Below are 26,798 nucleotides of genomic sequence, written 5' to 3'. Positions count from 1 at the left end.
TGTGAGCTTGGAGTCTGGGGAAGAATAAGGGAAAAGTGCATACCAGACAGACAGACTGACAGCTGTTCATCATCCACTGGAGAGGCTTTCTGACTGTCCTTTCCACCTCCTACTTGATTTTCTAGTTTGAGTCCACTGCACACCAGGGGAGCCTCCAGTGGACTTTTACAGTAAGGGTGGTCCAGCAACTCAGAACTAAGAATGTTCTGCTTGAGAGATCCATCCTCCTCCATCTGGTATGAGTTCTCACTGTGAACAGCCTTTTGGGACACAGGCCCATCTACACTACTCACAGATGTATCTGCTCCAGACACTGACAGTTTTACTCCGTCATCACTAAGAGAACTTGTCCGATTTTCCTGACCCAGAGTCGTAATTTCTTTTTCAGTTTCTGAAACGAACATGGTATTAGAATGATGTTCTGGTAAGGGGATGTCATGAATCAGCTCTGTACACTCCCACTTCGGAGAAGCACAAGATGACTGGTCCCAGGCGTGTGTGGCACTGCCATTCTGTTGGTCAGGGAATGCTTCGTCTAAACTAAGCTCTTTGCCCAAGAAAGGGCTTCCTTTAGTGTGGCCATCAGGCACATGAGAGTTCGTCCCCTTCACCACAGCATTGCTGTCCATATCTGGAAAGTACGGCTGCTGCCGACAAGAAGGGTCTTTAGGTTCCGGGGAAGGAAATGGGCTGCCACTGCCACCCTCACCGTTCTCCCTAAGGGTCTCTTGATGGTCCCCAGTGACCTTCTGTACCCAGCTTCGCTGGGCTTTTCTTAGCTTGCAAACTTTGCTTTTGGTTCTGAAGTGCTGGGATCTGAGAATCCTGTACCGAAATCTAATCATGGATAATTTCTCATACATCATAAGAGGAGATAATTTGATTCTTCTATGTCGGTTAAGTTGGAACTGCTTTGGAATCAAGGGTCCCCCATTCCTGTGGTGCTCCGGCCCTTGGCAGCAGCTGTAACAAAAGCCCTTTCTCTTGTGGTTGCTCAAGGTGACCACAATCGCGCCACTCTCCCCTGGACTTTGGCTCTCCCCATTGAACTTCATGGGAAAGTCAGAAGCCTGTGGGTCTGTCCTAGGTCTGTGACCATTGGCCTGACCTAAAGCACTATTGGATGGAAAGTCAGTAACTGTCTTCAAGAGATTTTTCTCTCTGCAGTATTCATGGTCAGAATTCTTTGCTGATGACAACAACTTCTCTGCTTGGAGTCTCAGGAGAGTCCTTGAGGAGGAAACGAAGTGTTTAGTGTCCTTTCTTTTCACTGGAGAGGACAGAGTGCTAGCATGTGGAGTATCCACACTGAACTTGGTCTTAGCACAAGGGGGTTCATCCTTGACCCATGTTTTCTGGATCTGAAGGGCTTTCTTTCCACCCTGGAAATGTCTCAACTGTCTATTCCTAGTAATTGGCCTTCCCAGCTTAGCTTTCAGAATGCACAAGTGTTGGTGAAAATAAAACTTCTTAAAGCCTCCAAACCCAGTGTTCCATTTCTCAGAAAAGGCTAAGTGGATTCCTTTCCTCCATAGAATTTTCCTCTGTTTTTTCATTTTCCTGATGCATAATGAGATCTGGATGCAGCTGTAAAGAAGAGAAGGAAGTTATATTTCTATCTAAAAATAAGGTCATGAAGACATATTCACAGTAATTAAGGTAGAAAATTGAAAAAAAAAAAAAAAGAGTACATATTCTTCAATTTAGACTATTAGACACAATGAAATCTTACCTGACCAAGGTTTTCATCACAATGAAAACTGAGAGGAGGGAGGACATGAGTACTCTAACAAGAAGCCATTTGCTGTACACCTGCCTCTAAGAAAAATAAACTTAAGAGTCATTTTAGACCAAGCACAGTGACTCACACCTGCAATCCCAGCACTCTGGGAAGCCAAGGTGGGAGGATTGCTTGAGCCCTGTAATCCTCACTCCTATAATCCCAGCTGAGGCAGGAGAACTGCTTGAACCCGGGAGGCAGAGGTTGCACTGAGCTGAGATCGTGCCACAGCACTCCAGCCTGGGCGACAAAAGGGAAACTCCGTCTCAAAAAAAAAAAAAAATGTGATTTCTGTAACCTCAGTGTGATTTGGAGAGGGAACTGAGGTAAACATGTGTTCAGTCCTCCATTTTTTTTTCCCCAGAGAAAACGTGTACACAGAAAGATAATACAGCACTTCTGAGTAAATTGTTAGCAAGTTGAAATTAAAATATTGGCTTCTGATTCGGTCTAGTGCTTCTTCCACTCTACCTGCAGTGGCTGGTGCCTTTCTTTCTAGACTAAAGAGCCTTCACTAATATTAGATCTTATTAAATCCTGAGGGGAAGTTATCATTTGGTTTTAACTGTCATTCATTTCCATCTACTGTCTCTAGAGTGTGTTTCTGCAGTATATGTGTGTATGCTTGTGTTGGTTCTTTTTTCTTATATTCACTTGAGATCCAGAACCATCACTGGGTGAGAGCATTTGATAAAGTGCTGTCCTTGCATGGCTACCCAGAGAGTCTTTGACTGGTAACAAAGGAGCCTGGCCTCCCTCTTGAGATGTTGACATCATATGTATTTACTAAATATCTACTGGCACATGACTATACAGAGCAAAAGTACCTGCTCTTTCTTTTAAAAATTTGCTGTACAGCCTGTAGTCCCAGCTACTCGGGAGGCTGAGGCAGGAGAATGGCGTGAACCCCGGAGGCGGAGCTTGCAGTGAGTTGAGATCGAGCCACTGCACTCCAGCCTGGGCGACAGAGCGAGACTCCGTCTCAAAAAAAAAAAAAATTTGCTGTACAAAACAAATTATTTTGCTATGAGCAAATTATAATTAAGTCAATATGGAATCAGTCTTAAGTGGTATTTGGTCTCCTCTCCCTTCCCTGTCCTTCATTTCACAAATGAGAATACAGGGCCAGGTGTGGTGGCCCATGCCTGTAATCCCAGCACTTTGGGAGGCCGAGGCAGATGGATTACCTGAGGTCAGGAGTTCGAGACCAGCCTGGCCAACATGGTGAAACCCCGTCTCTACTAAAAATACAAAAATAATTAGCCAGGCATGATGATGGGTGCCTGTAATCTCAGCTACTTGGGAGGCTGAGGTAGGAGAATTGCTTGAACCTGGGAGGTGGAGGTTGCAGTAAGCCAAGATTGCGCCACTGCACTCGAGCCTGGGAGACAAGAGTGAAACTCTGTCTCAAAAAAAAAAGAAGCTACAGGACCTCAGAAAGCAGAAAGGCTCAGAAGTGGAGGCAACATATACCTATGAAAGTCAGGAGTATGGGTGGTGCTGAAAAGGCAGGGCTGGCTCAAAGTCTGAATAAGAAGCAGTGAAACTCCTAGATACCATCTCCTACCCCGGCAGATAATGAAAGTTTCACTTTTTGTGGCGGATGACCCAGGATAGTCCGGTATGTCATGTACAGCTGAGCACAGAGCCAGGAGGATAAATGAGTTTATACCGTGAATTCCCCTCCAGGCCCTTCCCTACTCAGCTTCCATAAGACTGGCAAGAAGCTCTATACCCACAGGAAGGTGACCAGTCCCTGGGGGAAAACAGATCATTCAGGGAGAAAAAACCTACAGATGGTGATATCTGGGGCTGTCTCAACAAAACAAGTCTGAACAATTACTCTATAGGGTGGCCTCAAGTTTAAGAAGCAATTAGACTTCAGATCCCTACTTAACTCCACATGGCAGTCAAGTGACCCTCCCCTACCCGAGACTGGAAGTTTATCCTTTAGAAAGAGTAAAATGGAAGGCCGGGCACGGTGGCTCACGCCTGTAATCCCAGCACTTTGGGAGGCCGAGGTGGGCGGATCATGAGGTCAGGAGATTGAGACCATCCTGCCTAACACAGTGAAACCCCGTCTCTACCAAAAATACAAAAAAAAAAAAAAAAAAAAAATTAGCCGGGCATGGTGGCGGGTGCCTGTAGTCCAAACTGCTCGGGAGGCTGAGGCAGGCACAATCTTGGCTTACTGCAACCTCCACCTCCCAGGTTCAAGCAATTCTCCTACCTCAGCCTCCCAAGTAGCTGAGATTACAGGCACCCATCATCATGCCTGGCTAATTATTTTTGTATTTTTAGTAGAGACGGGGTTTCACCATGTTGGCCAGGCTGGTCTCGAACTCCTGACCTCAGGTAATCCATCTGCCTCGGCCTCCCAAAGTGCTGGGATTACAGGCATGGGCCACCACGCCTCCCTGAACCCGGGAGGCAGAGATTGCAGTGAGCCGAGATTGCACCACTGCACTCCAGCCTGGGCGACAGAGCAAGACTCTGTCTCAAAAGAAAAGAAAAAAAAAAAGAAAGAAAGAGTAAAATGGAAAGTCTGCAGACAGAGGGACTCCAGGCATAGTTTGAAGATGGAATTATATACTGCATATGAGACTCCAAACACACTTTGCCACTCATCTCCCAGAATGCTAGCAGTCTGTCTTATCCATACAAGCAGACTGAAGATTCTTTTCTGGAGACTGTAACTAGTCCACAAACACACACACACACACACACAAATCCATAAAGATAAAGACATTACCCCCACAAAATGGCTCAGCATAGCCCACAGTGTACCCCAAAGTTGGCATGTCTCACCATGTGTTAAGAGTTCCCAAGCAGTTTCTTAGTGGTCATTCTTAAAAACAACTAGATGGGCTGGGCGAGGTGGCTCACGCCTGTAATCCCAACACTTTGGGAGACCAAGGTAGGCAGATCACTTGAGGTCAGGAGTTCGAGACCAGCCTGGCCAACATGGCAAAACCCCATCTCTATTAAAAATACAAAAATTAGCTGAGCATGCTGGTACATGCCTATAATCCCAGCTACTTGGGAGGCTGAGGCACAGGAATCGCTTGAACCTGGGAGGCAGAGGTTGTGGTGAGCTGAGATTGCACCACTGCACTCTAGCCTGGGTGACACAGCGAGACTCCGTCTCAAAAAAATAAAAAAATAAAAAAATAAAGGATGACCAAGAATCACCAGACTTCTAGGGATAAAAACAGACCAAAAGAAACAGATAAAAGTAAAACCTATATATAGATTAGTTAACTTTTATAAACTAACAGGGAGGGGAGAAAAGGGAGCTATTGCTTAATGGGCACAGAATCTCAGTTTGGGAAGATAAAAAGGTTCTGGAGATGGATGGTGGTGATGGTTGCACAGCAATGCGAATGTACTTTAATGCCAATGAACTGTACACCTAAAAATGGCTAAAACAGTAAATTTTATGTTACGTATATTTTACCACAATTTAAAAAAAAAGAGGGAGCTGAGTGTGGTGGCTCACACCTATAATCCCAGCACTTTGGGAGGCCAAGACAGGCGGATCGCTTGAGGTCAGAGTTCAAGACCAACCTGGCCAACAGGGTGAAACCCTGACCCTACTAAAAATACAAAAAAAATTAGCCAGGTGTGGTGGCACGTGCTTATAATCCCAGCAAGTCGGGAGGCTGAGACACGAGAATTGCTTGAACCTGGGAGGTGAAGGCTGCAGTGAACTGAGATTGAGCCACTGTACTCCAGCCTCCAGCCTGGGTGACAGAGCAAGACTCTGTCTCAAAAAAAAAAAAAAAAAACACCGAATACTATCTTCAAAGAAGCAAAAGCAAATATTATATCCATCGAAAAAAAAGAACAGGGTATTATTCTTTTTCAAAAGGAATGGTCAAAAACAAGAAAGGGGTCTTGAAAATTAAAAATAAGAGCACAAACTAAAAACAGAAAGCTTGGAAGTTAAAAAAAAAATAAATGAACAAAATGAAAAGATAACTGTTAAACTAGAAAAAAATATTTTCAACATGTATCATAAAGGCCTAATATTCCTAACATAGATAGAACTCTTAAATTAAGGGATAACTGAAAAAAAGCCTAATGGAAAATAGGAAAAATACATAAGGAGACAATTTACAAATAAAGCTTTTTAAATGTTTCTTAAGCTTAAGAAAGATGTCCAACTTCATTTATAAGGCAATTGGCAAAAATTATAACACATTCTCTTGGTGGGGAAGAGGGGCCTTTCCACACTTTGTTAGGAGGACTACAAATTGTTCCAATCTTTTTGGAGAGTAATCTGGTAACATTTAATAACTACAAAAGCATTTACCTTTTAATCCAGCAACCCCACTTTAAGGAATTTACCCTGAAGACATGCCTACAATAATACAAATATACACATGTACAAGGCTATTCATTGCAACACTGTTTATAATAGAAAAAATATTAAAAACAACCGGCAGGGAATCGTGGCTCAGCCTGTAATCCTGCACTTTGGGAGGCTGAGGTGGGTGGATTGCTTGAGCCCAGGAGTTTGAGACCACTCTGGGCAACATGGTGAAACCCTGTCTCTATTAAAAATACAAAAATTAGCCAGGCATGGTGGCACGTGCCTGTAATCCAGCTACTTGGGAGGCTGAGGCAGAAGAATTGCTTGAACCCGGGAGGCAGAGGTTGCAGTGAGCAGAGATCGCACCAGCGAACTCCAGCCTGGGAGACAAGAGCAAAACTCCACCTCCAAAAAAAATAAAATAAAATAACTGGCTAATACTCTTCGATCACGTCAATCAAAGTCCTGAAAGACAAGGACAGACTGAACTGTCCTAGAATGAAACACTGAGACGACAATTAAGAAAGGTGTAGGCCGGGCGCAGTGGCTCAAGCCTGTAATCCCAGCACTTTGGGAGGCCGAGACGGGCGGATCACAAGATCGAGACCATCCTGGCTAACATGGTGAAACCCCGTCTCTACTAAAAATACAAAAAAAAAAAAACTAGCCGGGCGAGGTGGCGGGCGTCTGTAGTCCCAGCTACTCCGGAGGCTGAGGCAGGAGAATGGCGTGAACCCGGGAGGCGGAGCTTGCAGTGAGCTGAGACCCGGCCACTGCACTCCAGCCTGGGCGACAGAGCGAGACTCCGTCTCAAAAAAAAAAAAAAAAAAGAAAGGTGTAATCCTGGCTTGAGTCTCAGTTCAGAAAAAGAAATGTGACAATTGACAAAATTGGAATAAGGTGTGTAGATCAGTTAGCAGTATTCTCTCAATGTTAATTGCCTGGCCTTGACAATGTGCTGTAATTCTGTAACATTGGAGAGGCCAGGTACAGTGGTGAACACGTATAGACCCACCTACTTGGGAGGTGGAGGCAGAAGGATTGTTTGAACCCAAGAGTTCAAGATCAGCCTGGGCAACATAGCAAGACTCTGTCTTCTTAAAAACTGAAGCAAGGTCGGGCGCAGTGGCTCATGCCTGTGATCCCAGCACTTTAGGAAGCAGGGGTGGGTGGATCAACTAAGGTCAGGAGTTCGAGACCAGCCTGGCCAACATACAGAAACCCCATCTCTACCAAAAATACAAAAATTAGCCGGGCGTGGTAACATGAACCTGTAATCCCAGCTACTCAGAAGGCTGAGGCAGGAGAATCACTTGAACCCAGGAGGCAAAAGTTGCAGTGAGCCGAGATCATGCCACTGCACTCCAGCCTGGGCAACAGAGCAAGGCCATGTCTTCAAACAAACAAACAAACAAAAAACTGAAACAAAACATCAGAACAAAGCTAGGTGAAACATATAGAAAAGCTGTAATATTCTGCAATTTTTTTTGGTAAATTTGAAGTGATTTCGAAGTTAAAAGTGAAACACTGAAACATTTAAAATTTTGAGCAATCTCCCAGAAAGTACCACAAAATGACAGACTGAAACTAACATAACTACTAACAAAAAACGTTTACAGAGATGTAAGTTATCAAAATATTTACCTCCCATGCATCCTTCTTAGAGAGTCACAGGAGGAGGTACTCTGGCAAATAAGAGTAAGTCAAGAAGACACAGGATGCAGGAAATGAGATCCAAAACAAGGGTCAGGCAAAGAGAATACTAAAGATAACAGTAAAAATAGATGCAGAATGACAATGTGCCTCAAGTCTGGAGGGCCACCAATCCAGAAGGGAGCGGTCAAAAGTCGGTCAAAAGGCTCCAAGAATGTGATATCGATAGAATTTCTAAAATGTATGAGTGCAAATAAAGGAGATACAGACAACCAGAAGAGAGTCTGCAGTTAGCAGTAGGTACAGACAACACTAAACAAAAGATAAAGACAATTAACTTCAGGGACAACAGAAATATGTACAAGAAAGGGAAAACAGTGGTTGTAAACCTTGGTGTACTACATGGTTTAACTATGACTACCATTTACATAACAGTAATAAGCTAAACATAGATCTAACCCAACGCTTCTCAACCAGATACTCCATACCACTCCAACCCAACATTTGGAAATGTGTAGGAAATTCTTGGTTGCTGTAATACATCCAAGTTGGTATTGACATTTACTGCTGGGGTCCAAGGACGGTAAATATATGCAATAAACACAGCAATGAAGAATTATCTCACCTGGAATGGTAACAGTGCCCCCATTCAAGAAAATTAGTTCTGGCCGGGCGCGGTGGCTCAAGCCTGTAATCCCAGCACTTTGGGAGGCCGAGACGGGCGGATCACGAGGTCAGGAGATCGAGACCATCCTGGGTAACACGGTGAAACCCTGTCTCTATTAAGAAATACAAAAAAAAACTAGCCGGGCGAGGTGGCGGGCGCCTGTAGTCCCAGCTACTTGGGAGGCTGAGGCCGGAGAATGGCGTGAACCCGGGAGGCGGAGCTTGCAGTGAGCTGAGATCCGGCCACTGCACTCCAGCCTGGGTGACAGAGCGAGACTCCGTCTCAAAAAAAAAAAAAAGAAAATTAGTTCTAGAAAAAATTATGGTATCCCTACAGTGGGAAGATACAGTGGTATCTTGGAGGGAAGATAAGAAGTATGCAGGTACACAGACGTGGGGAACAGAGGTGAAAAAGAAAATCTTCATCTTCAAGTCAACAGATAAAGCATAAACTAAGTAACCAAAAGTTACATTATAAAAAGGTAATTTAGGCCGGGCACAGTGGCTCATGCCTGTACTCCCAGCATTTTGGGAGGCTGAGGCAGGCAGATTATTTGAGGTCAGGAGTTCGAGACCAGCCTGGCCAACACGGTGAAACCTTGTCTCTACTACAAATACAAAAATTAGCCAGACATGGTGGCAGGTGCCTGTAATCTCAGCTACTCGGGAGGCTGAGGCAGGAGAATCACTTGAACCTGGGAGACGGAGGTTGCAGTGACTGGAGATCATGCCACTGTACTCTGGCCTGGGTGACAGGAAGACTCCATCTCAAAAATAAATCTAAAAAATGTAAAAGGTAATTTAAAGACATGTTGTTTATACCAAAGCAATACCTCAAAGACTTGAAAGAGGCTGCTTTTGGTGAATGGGAAACAGCAGAAAGGGGCAAGATTCTGAGAACTAAGTCAGGAAAAAAGGCTAACGGTTTCTGCCTTCAGTACACAGATTTCCACTATAAGGCATAGTACCTTATCCTTAACTATGCATGGTATCCCTCAGTCCAGATAACAATCGTTTTCTACTCCAGATAGTAAGTCTCAGGTTACCCTGTTTATGTCTATGCAGAGAAGAAAGGGAGGTCAGGTGTGGAAATACTTGTCTGAAACAGACTTTCAAACAACTCCTCATATTTTCTGTCCCACCTTCACCTCCACAGTACATGACACAGCTAATCTTGAGACTTTTAAAGGGTTTGGTAACATAACATGACTATTTGAAGGCTCTCTCCACTGTTGGTTTGGGATACAGCTTTCTCAAGTTGGCGAATTAGTTGCCATTAGTCTTGCCTGCTTTCCAGCTTTCACAATATTGTTGTTCTTCTTATTGTTCCTGTTCTTTGTTATCTAGAGAGTTTTTTTTTTTTTTTTTTTTTGAGACGGAGTCTCGCTCTGCCGCCCAGGCTGGAGTGCAGTGGCCGGATCTCAGCTCACTGCAAGCTCCGCCTCCCGGGTTCCCGCCATTCTCCTGCCTCAGCCTCCCAAGTAGCTGGGACTACAGGCGCCCGCCACCTCGCCCGGCTAGTTTTTTGTATTTTTAAAGTAGAGACGGGGTTTCACCGTGTCAGCCAGGATGGTCTCGATCTCCTGACCTCGTGATCCGCCCGTCTCGGCCTCCCAAAGTGCTGGGATTACAGGCTTGAGCCACCGCGCCCGGCTCGATCTAGAGAGTTAAGTCCTCTATTGTTTTAATGAAATTTTCAGGCTGGCATGAAATTAAATGTATATGTTCAACCCACCACCTTTACCATAATACACTGTTGAATGAAAAAAATCAAGTTGCTGACCAATAAGTACCAGCCCACTTTTGTTAAAAGGAAAAATATATGCTTGAATCTTTGAAGAAAAATGTCTAAAAGCATACACACCAAACTATCAACAGTTTAGGATTACAGTTCCTAAACTGTGCCCAAGGTAACCTGGGATTCTGCAGAGAACTCACAAGAGCACCACAGGAAATTCTAAATTACAGGGAAAAAGTGATCTTCTATACTCGTCAAACACTCTGTAAACTACTAGTTCAAGACAGTTCAGTTTCAAAATAGATCACACTATATTCCTTTTGATGATATCATAATCTTTGCAAAGCTGAGTATCTGTTGGTTGCTGTGATTTTAAAAAAATATTGTGCAAATACCAATTCAGAGCAAAAAATGAGTGGAGAAAACAAAGATATAAACAAATGTTACTTATTTTTTAAAATAGCGAGATGGTGGCCGGGCATGGTGGCACACACTTGTAAGCATAGCACTTTTGAAGGTCAAGCATGGCAGATCACCTGAGGTCAGGAGTTCGAGACCAGCCTGGTCAACATGGTGAAACCCTCTTACTAAAAATACAAAAGTTAGCCAGGTGTGGTGGTGGGCATCAATAATGGCCAGCTTCTTGCGAGCCTGAAGCAGGAGAATCGCTTCAACCAGGGAGGTGGATGTTGCAATGAGCCAAGATCATGCCACTGGACTCCAGCCTGGGTGACACAGTGAGACTCCGTTTCTAAATAAATATTTAAAATTAGAAATTAAAAACATAAAATAAAGTAGCGAGATGGGTTCTTGTTATGTTGCCCAGACTGCTCTTGAACTCCTGGTCTCAAATGATCTTCCCACCTCAACCTCCCAAAGTGGTGGGATTGTAGGCATAAGCCTCCATGCCCAGCCAAAAAAAAAAATTTTTTTGTTTTAATTAAAAAGGTAAAAGGTAATGTGGGTGGCCACGTCCAGTACGATTCCAGGGTTTATGTTTTGTAGTGCCCAACAAGTATATGCAGTAAATAACTGCAGTTATTTAAGAATGAAATTAAAACGTCATTTTATCTTTCTCTTCCTTATTTCTGTTTGAGTGTCTCACTCTGTCACCCAGGCTGGACTGCAGTGGTGCAACCAGAGCTCACCTCAACTTTCCAGGCTCCAGCAATCCTCCCTCAGCCTCCTGAGTAGCTGGGACTACAGCAGACGCACACCACCAAGCCTGGCGATTTATTTATTTGTTTGTTTGTTTGTTTGTTTATTGTAGAAATAAGGTCTGTGTTGCCCAGATTGGTCTTAAGCTCCTGGACTCAAGTGATCCGCCCACCAAAACAGCTGAGATTATAGACATGAGCCACCACATCTATCTTGATTTTGTCTTTCAATTTGTGGATTTCTTAGATGTCGATTCGGTTGTGAGAACATAAATACTTCATTTTTATTTTTCGAGACAGAGTCTTGCTCTGTTGCCCAGGCTGGAGTGCAGTGGCGCGATCTCGGCTCACTGCAAGCTCCGCCTCCTGGGTTCACACCATTCTCCTGCCTCAGCCTCCCAAGTAGCTGGACTACAGGCACCTGCCACCACATCCGGCTAATTTTTTTGTATTTTTAGTAGAAACAGGGTTTTACTGTGTTAGCCAGGATGGTCTCAATCTCCCGACCTCATGATCTGCCTGCTGGAATTACAGGCGTGAGCCACCGCATCCGGCCCATAGATACTTCTCAAGCTATTTGAACCTAATTACTTAATAAATTAAACTATTAAGCTTAGGGACATGTAAAAAACATATTAAGGAGGGTGTAAACAGAGAAAATTTAGGAATCTCTAGAGTACTGTTTTACCTTGTCAGTGGAAAAAAATCACATATATAAACAAACTTCTTAATATGAAATAACATAATTCAAATAAACTCTTACTATGGTATACTGCCAATATCAGCCAGGCATGGTGGCTTATGCCTGTAATCCCAGCACTTTGGGAGGCAGACGTGGAGTATCGCTTGAGCCCAGGAGTTCAAGATCACCTGCCTCGGCAACACAGGGAGATCCTGTCTCAAAAAAAAAAATAAAAAAGAAAAACTTAGTCAAAAGTGGTGGTACATGCCTGTGTTCCCATCTACTCCGGAGGGTGAGGTGGAACGATCGCTTGAGCATGGCAGGTCAAAGTTTCACTGAGCTATGATCACACCACTGCACTCTCGCTTAGGTGACTCTCTCTCAAAAAAAAAAAAAAAAAAAAAGCCGGGCGCGGTGGCTCAAGCCTGTAATCCCAGCACTTTGGGAGGCCGAGACGGGCGGATCACAAGGTCAGGAGATCGAGACCATCCTGGCTAACACGGTGAAACCCCGTCTCTACTAAAAAAATACAAAAAAAAAAACTAGCCGGGCGAGGTGGTGGGCGCCTGTAGTCCCAGCTACTCGGGAGGCTGAGGCAGGAGAATGGCGGGAACCCGGGAGGCGGAGCTTGCAGTGAGCCGAGATCCGGCCACTGCACTCCAGCCTGGGTGATAGAGCGAGACTCCGTCTCAAAAAAAAAAAAAAAAAAAAAAGTCACATTCAGGGTACAACGGAAATATCTGGCAAAAGGGTCAGGAAACACCTCTCTGAAGAAATTATTTTTTCTCTGAAGAAATTATTTTTCAGCTGAGACAAATGATGAGCAAGAGTTACTAGGCAAGAGAGAGAATTCAGTATTCCAAGGAACGGAAATAACTTCAGTAACACAGGCACCAAAGGGGTAGGTAAGGAACAGAAGAGCTAAATTCATGATGGTGATACTTAACATAAGGTTGGTATGAAGCCACTGAAAGACAAAGATCTGATTCACATTCTTGAAAAAAATCATTCTACCTGCAATGTGCAGAATGCCTAGGAGAAGGTCACAGCAGAAGAAACCCATTAGAAGTCTGTTACAGGTAAATCAATGCAGATACAGTGTGACAGTTTCTTAGACTGAAAAACTGGGAGGATGTAGCAAAGTGAATCAATCTTCAGGACACAGAAAGGATTTGTCATTTGTCAAAAGCCTATCTGTAGGGAGTAAAAGTTCCAGTATCAGTTACTAGGTAGATAGTGGTATCACTGATATGAAACACAGATGGAGATAGATTAGGGGAAGGTTATACTGACTATGCCTTTAGTCTTTCACATGTTGAATTTGAGATGACCATTAGAAATCCAAGTGGATATATACCATTGGATACACAGTTCAAGAATTCTGAAAAGAGGACATCATGTGAATTCCAGTTTTCAGCTTAAGAGTAACCAAAGCTATAGAAAATGATAAGATCACTTAGAAAGAATTTGCAAAAGGTAGAAGAGAATGTACCCTAGGGCAATATCCCAAGGAACTCCAGGATTTTTTTCTTTTTTTGAGAGGCAGTTTCACTATTGTTGCCCAGGCGGGAGCACAATGGCATGATCTCCGCTCACTGCAACCTCCGCCTCCTGGGTTCAAGCAATTCTCCTGCCTCAGTCTCCCAGGTAGCTGGGATTACAGGCACGTGTCACTACGCCCAGATAATTTTGTATTTTTAGTAGAGACGGGTTTCTCCATGTTGCTCAGGCTGGTCTCGACCTGCCGACCTCAGGTGATCCGCCCAACTCAGCCTCCCAAAGTGCTCGGAATACAGGTGTGCTCAGGTGGAACTCCAGGATTTAAGAGTGAGATAAAGAAAGAAGACTAAGCAAAGGAAAGTGGAAAGGAATGACCAGGGAGATAAGGTGGAAAATCAGGTAAAGGTGGTATCAGCAAAGCTAGAACAAGTTTCTAAAAAGAGGGAAATGGTCAAAGGTTGTTGAGAAGTCAAGCTAGATAAGGATTAAAAGTGTTCACCGAATTCTCTTGACATTTGCAGGAGAAATTTTAGTACAAGGGAAAGGACAAAAACCAAGGTGGAATAAAGAAGGCGATACATAAAAATTGCTCAGGAAGCCTGGGTAAAGCTGAAACATTTTTTAACGGAGATTCTTATACGTGTTTAAATTCTGATGAAGTACTTTACTTGTGGATAAAGACTGCAGATTAAGCAGACACATTTTACCATCATTCCCTCCTAAAACTTCATTAAGAATAAAAAAATTTCCCTTAATCTTTTTTCTTTTCTTTTTTTTAAAAAGAAGGTCTCATTCTGTCTGCCATGGCTCACTGTAGCCCCAAACTCCCAGGCTCAAGTGATCCTCCTGACTTAGCCTTCTGAGTACCTAAGATTACAGATGTGAGCGAATAAATTAATTTTTTAAAAGAAAAAAACCAGCCAGGCACCATGGTACATGTCTGTAATCCCAGCTACTCAAGAGGCTGAGGCAGAAGAATCCTTTGAGGGCAAGAGTTTGAGACCAACCTGGACAACATAGCAAGACCCATCCCTAAATAACTAATTAAAATTAATTTTTTTTTTTTGAGACGGAGTCTCACTATGTCACCCAGACTGGAGTGCAGTGGCATATCTCGGCTCACTGCAACCTCTGCCTCCCAGGTTCAAGGATTCTCCAGCCTCAGCCCCCCAAGTAGCTGGGACTACAGGCGTGTGCCACCAGGACTGACTAATTTTCATATTTTTAGTAGAAAGGGGGTTTCACCATGTTGGCCAGGTTGTAATTTACATATTTTTAATTGACAAATAATTGTGTATATTTATGGAATGCAATGTCATGGTTTGATCTATATATACACTGTAGAAAGACTCAATAAAGCTAATTAGCATATTCATCACCTCACCAACTTTATGTTTTGTCATGAGAACAATAAAAATCTGTTGTTCTTAACAATTTTGAGGCCGGGCACGGTGGCTCAAGCCTGTAATCCCAGCACTTTGGGAGGCCGAGACGGGCGGATCACGAGGTCAGGAGATCGAGACCATCCTGGCTAACCCGGTGAAACCCCGTCTCTACTAAAAAATACAAAAAACTAGCCGGGTGATGTGGCGGACGCCTGTAGTCCCAGCTACTTGGGAGGCTGAGGCAGGAGAATGGCATGAACCCGGGAGGCGGAGCTTGCAGTGAGCTGAGATCCGGCCACTGCACTCCAGCCTGGGTGACAGAGCGAGACTCCGTCTCAAAAAAAAAAAAAAAAAAAAAAACAACAATTTTGAAATATACACTTTTTTTCTTTTTTTTTTGTTTTTGAGACAGAGTTTCGCTTTTGTTGCCCAGGCTGGAATGCAATGGATGATCTCGGCTCACTACTACCTCCACCTCCAGGGTTTAAGCGATTCTCCTGCCTCAGCCTCCCAAGTAGCTGTGATTACAGGCATGCGCCACCACGCCCAGCTAATTTTTTATTTTCAGTAGAGACGGGGTTTCACCATGTTGGTCAGGCTGGTCTCGAACTCCTGACTTCAGGTGATCTGCCTCAGCTTCCCAAAGTGCTGCGATTACAGGCGTTAAGCCACCGCATCTGGCCTTCATTCTAAACTGTGGTTCCCATGCAATGGGATAGATCACTAAAAGTTATTCCTCCAATATGAGACTTTTCCATCCTTTGATCAACATCTTAAGAATTTTTTAACTTAATTTTTTAAAGATATAATTCACTTGCAGTGAAATACATAAAACTGAAGGGCTTTTGTTTTTTAAAGCATACATACACAAAATAGAAGACCAAACAACAACAAAAACATTTTGAAAGTTGGAACGTGGATTGACTTAAAGATCTAAAGAAGTTAAATCTTGGTTGGGGCTGGGCGCGGTGGCTCACGCCTGTAATCCTAGCACTTTGGGAGGCCGAGGCAGGCAGATCACCTGGGTTTGGGAGTTCAAGACCAGCCTGACCAACATGGAGAAACCCCATCTCTACTAAGAATACAAAAATTAGCCGGGCATGATGGGTGCATGCTTTTAATCCTAGTTACTCAGGAGGCTAAGGCAGGAGAATCGCTTGAACCCAGGAGGTGGAGGTTGCGGTGAGCCAAGATCACACCATTGCACTTCAGCCTGGGCAACAAGAGTGAAACCCTGTCTTAAGAAAAAACAAATAAATAAATAAATAAAAATAAATATCAGTCGGATGCCATGGCTCATGCCTGTAATCCCAACACTTTGGGAGGCTGAGGCGGGCAGATCACCTGAGGTCAGATGTTTGAGACCAGCCTGGCCAACTTGGCAAACCCCATCTCTACTAAAATACAAAAATTAGCAGGGCATGGTGGCGTGCGCCTGTAATCTCAGCTACTTGGGAGGCTGAGGCAGGAGAATTGCTTGAACCTGGGAGGTGGAGGTTGCAGTGAGCCAAGTTCATGCCACTACACTCCAGCCTGGGCAACAGAGCGAGACTGTCTCAAAAAAAAAAAAAAAAAGTTAAATCTCAAGCTTGCAGGGAGGAAAGCAATTTAAAGAACAATACCTCAAAACAGGTCAGGAATTGTTCTACAGAGGGATGTGAATGTGAATATGATGCTAAAAATAAAAGGATTGGTCAAATGATTTAAATATCCTCCCACACGCCACAAAACCAGCCAACTATCCCCTACCCATCGTTGAAGAAACCTGGAGTCTTCTTCTCTAAACTACAACAGCACAGCCCAATAAAATGTCTTACCCAGTATGGTAGCCTCTGGGCAAATGTGGCCATTAAGCACTTGAAATGTGTCTAGTGCAAGTGAGGAACTAAACCTTTAATTTTAATTATTTAGATTTAGGCTGCTACACATGGCCAGCGGCTACCATATTGGATAGTGCAGCTCTACTATCCAATATGGCAGCCACTAACCACATGTAGCAGCTTAAAACAATCCTATGTAAAAACAAAGAATTCCTGGACTGGAACGCTTTTCAACTGGTCCAGCTGAGAATGAGGTCATCTTACTGAAAATAGTTGAGTTAAATGAACATGAATGAATGTTTATAAAATGAATGCTTAAGACCTTCAGCCTTTCCCTCAGTTTAGCAACCAGACTGCTGGAAGTCCGATTTGTACTCTCCAAGTAGGAGGTCCCTTCTTTAGGGAATCTGACCCTGGAGCAATGACAAGACACTGCCATTGAAGGTTCTCAAATAAAACGGCCCAGGAATTAAAAGCAAACTTCACATCGGTTTCCTTTACATTTCTGCCCCTGTATTCCCAGCCATGCTGCTGTATGTTCATATTGACCAAATACCAACATTCCTTCAAAGATAAAACACACACACACAAGGGAAACAGAAGTGAGGTTTACACTCTTGTTAGATAGATACTCACTGACCCTAGGACAGCCCCAAGCCTGAACAGCCCCTTAACGAGCCCAATATTTGGGTGAAAGTTCACAGCGCAGCCACTGTACAGGTTAACTGAAGCTTCACTATGAAAAAGTTATATCGGCCAAGTGTGGTGGCTCAAGCCTGTAATCCCAGCACTCTGGGAGGCCAAGGCGGGCGGACTGCTTAAATCAATCTGCATTCCAACTTCCAAAATGTTTTTGCTGTTTTTCTGTCTTCCATTTTGTGTACATATGCTTTAAAAAACAAAAACTCTTAAAGTCTATGTATTTCATTGTATCTTTTTTTTTTTTTTTTTGAGAGGGAGTCTCACTGTGTCGCCCAGGCTCACTGCAAGCTCCACCTCCCAGGTTCAAGAGATTCTCCCGCCTCAGCCTCCTGAGTAGCTGGGAGTACAAGTGTGTGCCACTACACCCAGGTAATTTTTGTATTTTTAGTAGAGACAGGGTCTCACTATGTTGGCCAGGCTGGTCTCAAACTCCTGACCTCAGGTGATCCACCGGCCTCAGCCTCCCTAAGTGCTGGGATTACAGGCGACAGCCACTGCGCCAAGCCATAAATTATATCTTTAAAAAATTAAGTTAAAAAATTCTTGAAAATTTTAGTCTCAAGTAGTTTGAGAGTCAGAAGACTGCCTCAAGAGCCCGTCAGTGACTTCTAACCTTCACTTTTTGCTAGGTTGTTACAACTCCCTAGAGCTGCTTTGTTTCAATGTTAAATCTGCAGTATCAGTTTAGATTGAAACTGTAACCCTGGGTTCATACTAACCCTTTACATATACCTCTATTTGTCTCCTGTCAGAATCTGAAATTCAACATCAATTAAAACTTTAGAATTAAGGTATTTCAGACACAAAAATAAAATTTTAGAGATTCAGCTATTTGGTTTCTCAGATACATACCAGGTCTCTCTAGACTCTGAATATATTAGACAACCTATGTGTTAACATGACTTGTTTTTTTGTTTTGAGACAGAGTCTCACCCTGTTGCCTAGGCCGAGATTGCAATGGTGCAATCTCAGCTCACTGCAACCTCCGCCTCATGGGTTCAAACGATTCTCCTGCCTCAGCCTCCCGAGTAGCTGGGATTATAGGCGCCCGCCACCATGCCCAGCTAATTTTTTTTTGTATTTTCAGTAGACACGGGGTTTCACTGTGTTGGCCAGGCTATTCTCAAACTCCTGACTCGTGATCCACACACCTTGGCCTCCCAAAGTGCTGGGATTACAGGCATGAGCCACCGCGCCAGGCCAACATGACTTTTTAAATCAGTGACTTCAGAATGTCCTTTGTCATCTGGTTGTAGAAAATCAACATGCTGCTGACTGGGTATGGTGGCTCACACCTGTAAACCCAGCGCTTTGGGAGGCCAAGACAGGTAGATCACTTGAGGTCACGAGTTCAAGACCAGCCTGGCCAACATGGTGAAACCCCGTCTCCACCAAAAATACAGAAATTAGCTAGGCGTGGTGGTGGGCGCTCTAATCCCAGCTACCTGGGAGGCTGAGACAGGAGAATCACTTAAACCCAGGAGGCGGAAGTTGCAGCGAGCTGAGATCCAGCCGTTGCCTCCAGCCTGCACAAGACTGAAACTCTGTCTCAAAAAAAAGAAAAAAGAAAATCAACATGCTATAAACATGATCATTTTAGAGAAAACATAATTTAGTATATTTGGAGAATCTGTAATATAAGGTCCATTTCCGGCTCTACTAATAATAAGAGTAGGAACTGCTAAAGCAATGAGAAGGCTACCAAAGAATACTTTGAGAATGAATGTATTTCCCTAAAAGAGAATGCGCAACTCAGCCTGATGGCCTATTTACCCTAATTTTGAAAATATTACCCACACCCCAAAAAAAGTCACAAGGGTTTCACCATAATGGGTAAGAAAAATACATGTGAAACACTGTGACCACCTTATCAGTTGACCCCTCCTAAGCGTCTACTAAATTCTTTAAATACGTAACAGAGTATACAATCTAACCCGGAAAAGAAACAGGAACTAAAACCTCGCAAAGACATGCTTAATATCGCGAATGCCAAGGTGATCTACTTCAATCAGATGTTTGGCAACTAGAGAAGCACAGAATCCCCTGTTCCCAAACTGAGCTCCATAGGAAGCTGGCTAATAACACGAAGTAAGGCCATGCATGCCAGGATAGAGGAGGCAGAAAGGCAGGCCTGTGTATAGAGCACTGGGTTTATGACAAGCTAGAATAAAAGCAAAATACTGTTAAATTTCAATTTTTCTATGATTTTTGAAGGGTTCACATAATACCCAAAAAAAAAGGCTAATTTACCAAGTGATATAGGCTAGGCGCAGTAACTCATGCCTGTAACCCCATCACCTTTTTTTTTTTTTTTTTTTTGAGAGGAAGTTTTGCTCTTGTTGCCCAAGCTGGAGTGTGATGCCGTGATCTCAGCTCACGGCAACCTCTCCTCCCGGGTTCAAGCTATTCTCCTGCCTCAGCCTTCCGAGTAGCTGGGATTACAGGCCTGCGCCACCACGCCTGGCTAATTTTGTATTTTTAGTAGAGATGGGGTTTCACCATGTTGGTCAGGCTGATCTCAAACTCCCAACCTCAGGTGATCCGCCCGTCTCCGCCTCCCAAAGTGCTGGGATTACTGGCGTCAGACACCGCGACTGGCCGATTCCAGCACTTTTGAGAGGCCAAGGCAGGTAGATCACTTGAGCTCAGGAGTTCGAGACCAGCCTGGCCAATATGGTGAAACCCCGTGTCTACTAAAAATACAAAAATTAGCCAGGTGTGATGGCGGGAACCTGTAATCCCAGCTACTCTGGAGGCTGAGGCAGGAGAATCTCTTGAACCCGGGAGGCGGAGGTTGCAGTGAGCCAAAAAGATCGCGCCATTGCACTCCAGCCTGTTACAGTGAGACCCAGTCCCCTCGCCAAAAAAAAAAATTGTGAGCCAAGGTGTAAATGAAGCCCCTCTCCCCATCACCCTCCCCTACAAACCAAGCTTTTCTCCTAGAAAAGATGCACTGGGAAAAAGCTACGTTGAGTAAAGATCAAAACTGATACAAGCCATCCCTTATACCAATAATGTGCTATCAACAAGCGTGAGACATGTGGATGGCTAGGAGAGAGTCTGGTTTCTTCCTGATGCTGCCCACCCAAAACAGAGACTGCAGTTAGGCTCTGACCACACAAGTGCCTGGCATCTCCGGGCACCTTTCTCCATACCAAGGTTAGTTATTCCGGGCAAAACGCAAAACAACAGAATTAGGAACCTATCATGAAGTGTCCTGGATATTCTTAAATTTAACCAGATTCTCAAAACATTTCATAACGTCTGCTTTCTTCATTTAATTCTCCAAACACTATAATTTATATTGGTAGAAGAAAGTCCCACTTTACCTGGGGTGAAAAAGGTCGAAATGCCTAGCATGAGATGAAAAAACACTACCAGACAGCAGGGTAGGATTTCACCTCGGCTATTCTGGCTCTAAGTCCAAAACTCCCACATCCTCTCCGCATCCCTCCTCCCGCGACAGAGTGGCCACAGGGCGCAGAGCGGGGGACGATACCACTCAGCGCAGACTGAAGGGAAAAGACATCTCCCGCCGCGCTCATGCCCAACCGGGCTCTCTGGAAAAGGGTCCCGGGAGGGCGAGGGAAAGAACCAAGGCCGGAAGGAGGCAGAGCGGTCTGAGCAAATAAGAAACCCGGACTTCCAAGGCGGCCGGAGCCGGAGGCCTGTGACAGCCGCTCCTCCTCCCAGAGCTTTCCCGGCTTCGTGAGGAGCTGGGGGGCGCCAGCTTCCCGGTGCCTGCGCCGCACAGCCCGGCTGGAGTGAGAGCGCAGGGCAGCGGCCCCTCGGGACCAGCTCGCGCGCCTCCCCCGGAACGGCAGACTGTGGCCGAGACGGACCGCGGCCTCCGGCTCGGGCGGGGGAGGGCGGCTCGAGGCCTCCGGACCGGGCGCTGAGCTGGCGCGCACCGGCGCGGGAATGGCCCCAGCCAGCCCCGCCAGGCGATCGCTGAATCCGTCATTTGGCTGCCCACGTCCCAGCTTACCTGCGACCCTCGTTCCTGGCAGCTGCCCCGCCACCGGCCCCGACGCGGCAGCAGCCTGGACCGCGGGCCCCGCCTTCGTCAGCTCCAGGAGAAGCCCCGCCAGCGAAGAGGCGTCCGGCCTGCTCGCCGCGGCCACAGCCGCCGAGCTTCCTCTGAAGCGGCTGCCGCGACGCCGGCGCCGGCCTATCGCGTCACCTCCACCGCGCCCTTCCGCCTGCGGGGCTGGGCCTGGCACCGCCCCGCTTCCGGTGCTCCCGCCCCGCCCCCCGGCCCGCAGCCGCCCCGCCCCCCGGCCCGCAGCCGCCCCGCCCCCGACCGTCACCGCGTCCTTAGTCCCAGCCTTCCTCAGAACGCGCTGGCTTGGGAGCTGCGTTCGGGAGCTGCGTTCAGGAGCTGCGAAGCGCGTTTGAGACTTCAGCCCATTCTCCAGCTTTTAACCTAAAAGGGCTAAATCAGACCGCAGCTAGTGTACACCCCGACCCTCCGCTGACCCCGTCACCCCTGCGCCGAAAGCTAAAGACCCATCCCTGCTCTGGACGTCGTGAGGCCTGGCCAGGCGTCCCCTCTCTGGTTTTCCCATTGATCTTACCCCGGTATTGGGATTGGCCTCTTTATCTGTGTCCTTCCCGCCTCAACTGTGAATGCTTTCCAAAGTTACAAGCCAGTGTTCTGACAGGTCCTGACATAATAATAGCAGATTTATGGCGGAAGATGAGTTCAGTTTTGAACATACTCGATCTGGAAGAATAAAGTGGAGGTGACTGCAATGGAATACCAAGGGTGTGTTGCTGAGAGCCTGTGTAGACAATAAGGATATGCATTGATGGTGGAGAAAATAAAAACAATACCGAAGCCAACTGCAGGATGGTTTGCTTTTAATTATCACCATGTGTCAGAAAATTCTAAACAATGTTAACGATAAAGTACTCCTCTCTAGATAAAGTACTCCTCTCCAAACGAAAGCTTTGTTTAGTCTTTTTTTTTTTTTTTTTTTTTTTGAGAGGGAGTCTCGCTCTGTCGCCCAGGCTGGGGTGCAGTGGCCGGATCTCAGCTCACTGCAAGCTCCGCCTCCCGGGTTTATGCCATTCTCCTGCCTCAGCCTCCCGAGTAGCTGGGACTACAGGCGCCCGCCACCTCGCCCGGCTAGTTTTTTGTATTTTTTAGTAGAGACGGGGTTTCACCGTGTTAGCCAGGATGGTCTCCATCTCCTGACCTCGTGATCCGCCCGTCTAGGCCTCCCAAAGTGCTGGGATTACAGGCTTGAGCCACCACGCCCGGCTGTTTAGTCTTATTTCTAAACAATGGCTGGAATTACTGTTGATTTTTTTTTCTTTTTTCTTCTTTTTTTTTCAAACAGGGTCTTGCTCTCTCGCCCAGGCTGGAGTACAGTGGCACAACCTAGGCTAGCTGTAACCTCTGCCTCCCGGGCTCAAGCGATCCTCCCACTTCATCCTCCAAAGTAGTTGGGACCACAGGCTCCTGCACCACTCCCGGCTAATTTTTTTGTTATTATTATTATTACTATCATTATTTTTGTAGCGATGACTTCTTCCTATGTTGCCCAGGCTGATCTTGAACCCCTGAGCTCAAGTGATCCTCCCACCTGGGCCTCCCACAGTGCTCGAATTACAGGCGTGAACCACCACGCCAGGCCCTCTCTTTTCTTTTTTGAGACGGAGTCTCGCTCTGTGGCCCAGGCTGGAGTGCAGTGGCGCGATCTCGGCTCACTGCAAACTCCACCTCCTGGGTTCACGCCATTCTCCTGCCTCAGCCTCTCCAGTAGCTGGGACTACAGGCGCCCGCCACCTCGCCCGGCTGTTTTTGTTTTTTTTTTTAGTAGAGACGGGGTTTCACCATGTTAGCCAGGATGGTCTTGATCTCCTAACCTCGTGATCCAACCGCCTCAGCTTCCCAAAGTGTTGGGAATACAGGCGTGAGCCCCTGCGCCCGGCCTGTCAGTGATTTTTAGTCATTTGTTTTGTGCCCTATCTTTGTTTTCTTTGTATTTATCTGTCTTGGATATCATTGAGTTTCTCTGATTTGTGGGTTGATGTCTTTCATCAGTTTTGGGAAATTCTCAATCATTACCTCTTCAGATATGGTTTTTGCTGCATTCTCTATGCCTGTTCTCTGAGACACCAATTACATATGTAAGATTATTATTATTATTATTGAGACACAGTTTCACTCTTTTTGCTCAAGCTGGAGTGCAATGGCACGATCTTAGCTCATTGCAACCTCCGCCTCCCGGGTTCAAGCAATTCTCCTCCCTCAGCCTCCCAAGTAGCTAGAATTACAGGTGCCCACCACCACGCCCAGCTAATTTTTGTATTTTTAGAAGAGACGGAGTGTCACCATGTTGACCAGGCTGGTCTTGAACTCCTGATCTCGTGATCCACCTGCCTTGGCCTTCCAAAGTGCTGGGATTACAGGCATGAGCCACTGCACCTAGCCTATTGTTGCCATCCTTATATCCATGAATACTCATTATTCAGCTTCTACTTATAAGCGAGAGCATTACTTATAAATGAGAGCAGCTCACTGGATTTTTGTTCCTGCGTTATTTCACTTAGGATAACAGCCTCCAGCTACATTCGTATTGCAGCAAAAGACATGACTTCATACTTTTTTTTTTTTTTTTTTTTGAGACGGAGCCTCGCTCTGTCACCCAGGCTGGAGTGCAGTAGCCAGATCTCAGCTCACTGCAAGCTCCGCCTCCCGGGTTCACGCCATTCTCCTGCCTCAGCCTCCTGAGTAGCTGGGACTACAGGCGCCCGCCACCTCACCCAGCTAGTTTTTTGTATTTTTTAGTAGAGACGGGGTTTCACCGGGTTAGCCAGGATGGTCTCAATCTCCTGACCTCGTGATCTGCCCGTCTGGGCCTCCCAAAGTGCTGGGATTACAGGCTTGAGCCACCGCGCCCGGCCATGACTTCATATTTTTTATGGCTGCGTGGTATTCCATAGCGTGTATGTACATTTTCTTTATCCAGTCCACCATTGATGGGCACCTAGGTTGACTCTATGTCATTGGTATTGTGAATAGTGCTGCAATGAACATACAAATGCATGTGTTTTTTTGGTAGGATAATTTATTTTCTTTTGGATGTATACCCAGTAATGGGATTGCTGAGTCAAATGGTAGTTCTGTTTTAAGTTATTTGAGAAATCTCCAGGCCAGGCACAGTGGCTCACACCTGTAATCCCAGCACTTTGGGAGACCAATTGGGGCAGATCACCTTAGGTAAGGAGTTTGAGACCAGCCTGACCAACATGGTGAAACCCTCTCTCTACTAAAAACACAAAAATTAGCTGGGTGTGGTGGTGGGTGCCTGTAATACCAGCTACTGTGGAGGCTGAGGCAGAATTGCCTGAACCTGGGAGGCGGAAGTTGCAGTGAGCTGAGATCGTGTCACTGCACTCCAGCATGGGTGACAGAGCAAGCCTCTGTCTCAAAAAAAAAAAAAAAACAAAACTCTCCAACTGCTTTCCACAGTAACTGAACTAATTTACATGTTCACCAACAGAGTGTAAGTGTTCCCGTTTTTCTGCAGCCTCACCAGCATGTTATTTTTTGACTTTTTAGTAATAGCTATTCTGACTGGTGTGAGATGGTATCTCATTGTGATTTTCATTTGCTTTTCTCTGATGATTAGTGATGTTGAGCATTTTTTAAATATGTTTGTGGGCCACTTGTATGTTTTCTTTTGAGAAGTTCCTATTTATGTGTTTTGCCCATTTTATTTTTGTGTATTTATTTTTTGAGATGGAGTCTTGCTCTATTGCCCAGCCTGGAGTGCAATGGCACAATCTCGGCTCACTGCACCCTCCGTCTCCTGGGTTCAAGCGATTCTCCTGCCTAAGCCTCCCAAGTCGCTGGGATTACAGGCACACACCACCATGCCTGGCTAATTTTTGTATTTTTAGTAGAGTTGGGGTTTCACCATGTTGGACAGGTTGGTCTTGAACTCCTGACCTCATAATCTGCCCACCTTGGGCTCCAAAAGTGCTGGGATTACAGGTGTGAGCTGCCTCACCCAGCCGTTTACCCATTTTTAATGGGGACATTTGTTTCTTGCTTGTTCAATTGTTTAAGTTCCTTATAGATTCTGTTATTGGACCTTTGTTGGACACATAAATTATGAATATTTTCTCCCATTGTAAGTTGTCTGTTTACTCTGTTGATAGGTTCTTTTGCTATGCAGAAGTTCTTGGCTTTAATTAGGTCCCATTTGTCAATTTTTGGTTTTGTTGCAATTGCTTTTGAGGATTTAGTAATAAATTCTTTCCCAAAGCCAATGTCCAGAATGGTGTTTCCTAGGATTTCTTCTAGGATTCTTATAGCTTGAAGTGTTACATTTAAATTCTTAATTCATTTTGAGTTAATTTTAGTATATGGTGAAAAGTGGGGGTCCAGTTTTATTCTTTTGCATATAGCTAGCCAACTATCTTAGCACAATTTATTGAATACAGTATTCTTTCCCCTTTGCTTGTTATTATCAACCTTGCCAAAGATCATATGACCATAGGTTTTTTGTTTTTTTTTTTTAACCAATACCATGCTGTTTTGGTTACTGTAGCCTTGTAGTATAGCTTGAAGTCCAGTAATGTGATGCCTCTGGCTTTATTCTTTTCACTTGGGATTGCTTTGGCTATTCAGGGTCTTTTTGATTCCATATAGATTTTAGAATAATTTTTTCTAGTTCTGTGAAAAATGACGTCAGAAGTGAGGGGTGAAGCCAGCTGGACTTCCTGGGTTGAGTGGGGACTTGAAGAACTTTTCTGTCTTTCAAGAGAATTGTAAAATGCACCAATCAGCACTCTGTAAAATGCACCAATCAGCAGGATCCTAAAAATAGCCAATCGCAGGGAGGATTGAAAAATGGGCACTCTGGGCTGGGCAGGGTGGCTCACCCTATAATCCCAGCAGTTTGGGAGGCTGAGGTGGGTGTATCAGAAGGTCAGAAGATCAAGACCATCCTGGCTACCACGGTGAAACCCCATCTCTACTAAAAATACAAAAAATTAGCCCGGCAAGGTGGCGGCGCCTGTAGTCCCAGCTACTCGGGAGGCTGAGGCAGGAGAATGGCGTGAACCCGGGAGGCGGAGCTTGCAGTGAGCTGAGATCTGGCCACTGCACTCCAGCCTGGGTGACAGAGCGAGACTCCCTCTAAAAAAAAAAAAAAAAAAAAAAAGGCACTCTGATAGGACGGAAATGGAACATGGGAGGGCCAATAAGCGAATAAAAGCTGGCCGCCGACGGCCAGCGCCGGCAACCTGCTCGGGTCCCCTGCCACGACATGGAAGCTTTGTTCTTTCGCTCTTCACAATAAATCTTGCTGCTGCTCACTCTTTGGGTCCGTGCCACCTTTAAGAGCTGTAACACCGCGAAGGTCCACGACTTCCTTCTTAG

General features: G+C 45.3%; 1 protein-coding gene across 7 annotated transcripts in view; it reads right to left on the bottom strand.

The window, feature by feature from the left end:
- Window positions 1–22,097, bottom strand: part of LOC105470786 (SUMO specific peptidase 5) — a 78,517-nt gene extending 56,420 nt beyond the window's left edge. For 5 of the 7 annotated variants that reach the window (XM_011723022.3, XM_024789442.2, XM_011723024.3 and 2 more), the window contains exons 1-2: window positions 21,387–21,519; window positions 44–1,587 (exon numbers count right to left, since the gene is read on the bottom strand). In XM_011723022.3, the coding sequence (XP_011721324.1) occupies window positions 44–1,556 (1,513 nt within the window). In that variant the 5' untranslated portion in view covers window positions 1,557–1,587; window positions 21,387–21,519. Of the gene's footprint in view, window positions 1–43; window positions 1,588–12,072; window positions 12,204–21,386; window positions 21,520–21,975 lie in introns of those variants that run through there. The other 2 variants (XM_011723023.3, XM_071090583.1) reach the window with 2 other exon arrangements.
- Between the last annotated feature and the right edge of the window lie 4,701 nt (window positions 22,098–26,798).

Source organism: Macaca nemestrina, chromosome 2, assembly GCF_043159975.1.
Source record: "Macaca nemestrina isolate mMacNem1 chromosome 2, mMacNem.hap1, whole genome shotgun sequence".
Lineage (NCBI taxonomy): Eukaryota > Metazoa > Chordata > Mammalia > Primates > Cercopithecidae > Macaca > Macaca nemestrina.
Note: the sequence above shows the minus strand (reverse complement) of the source record. Positions and strands in the feature narration are given on the sequence as shown.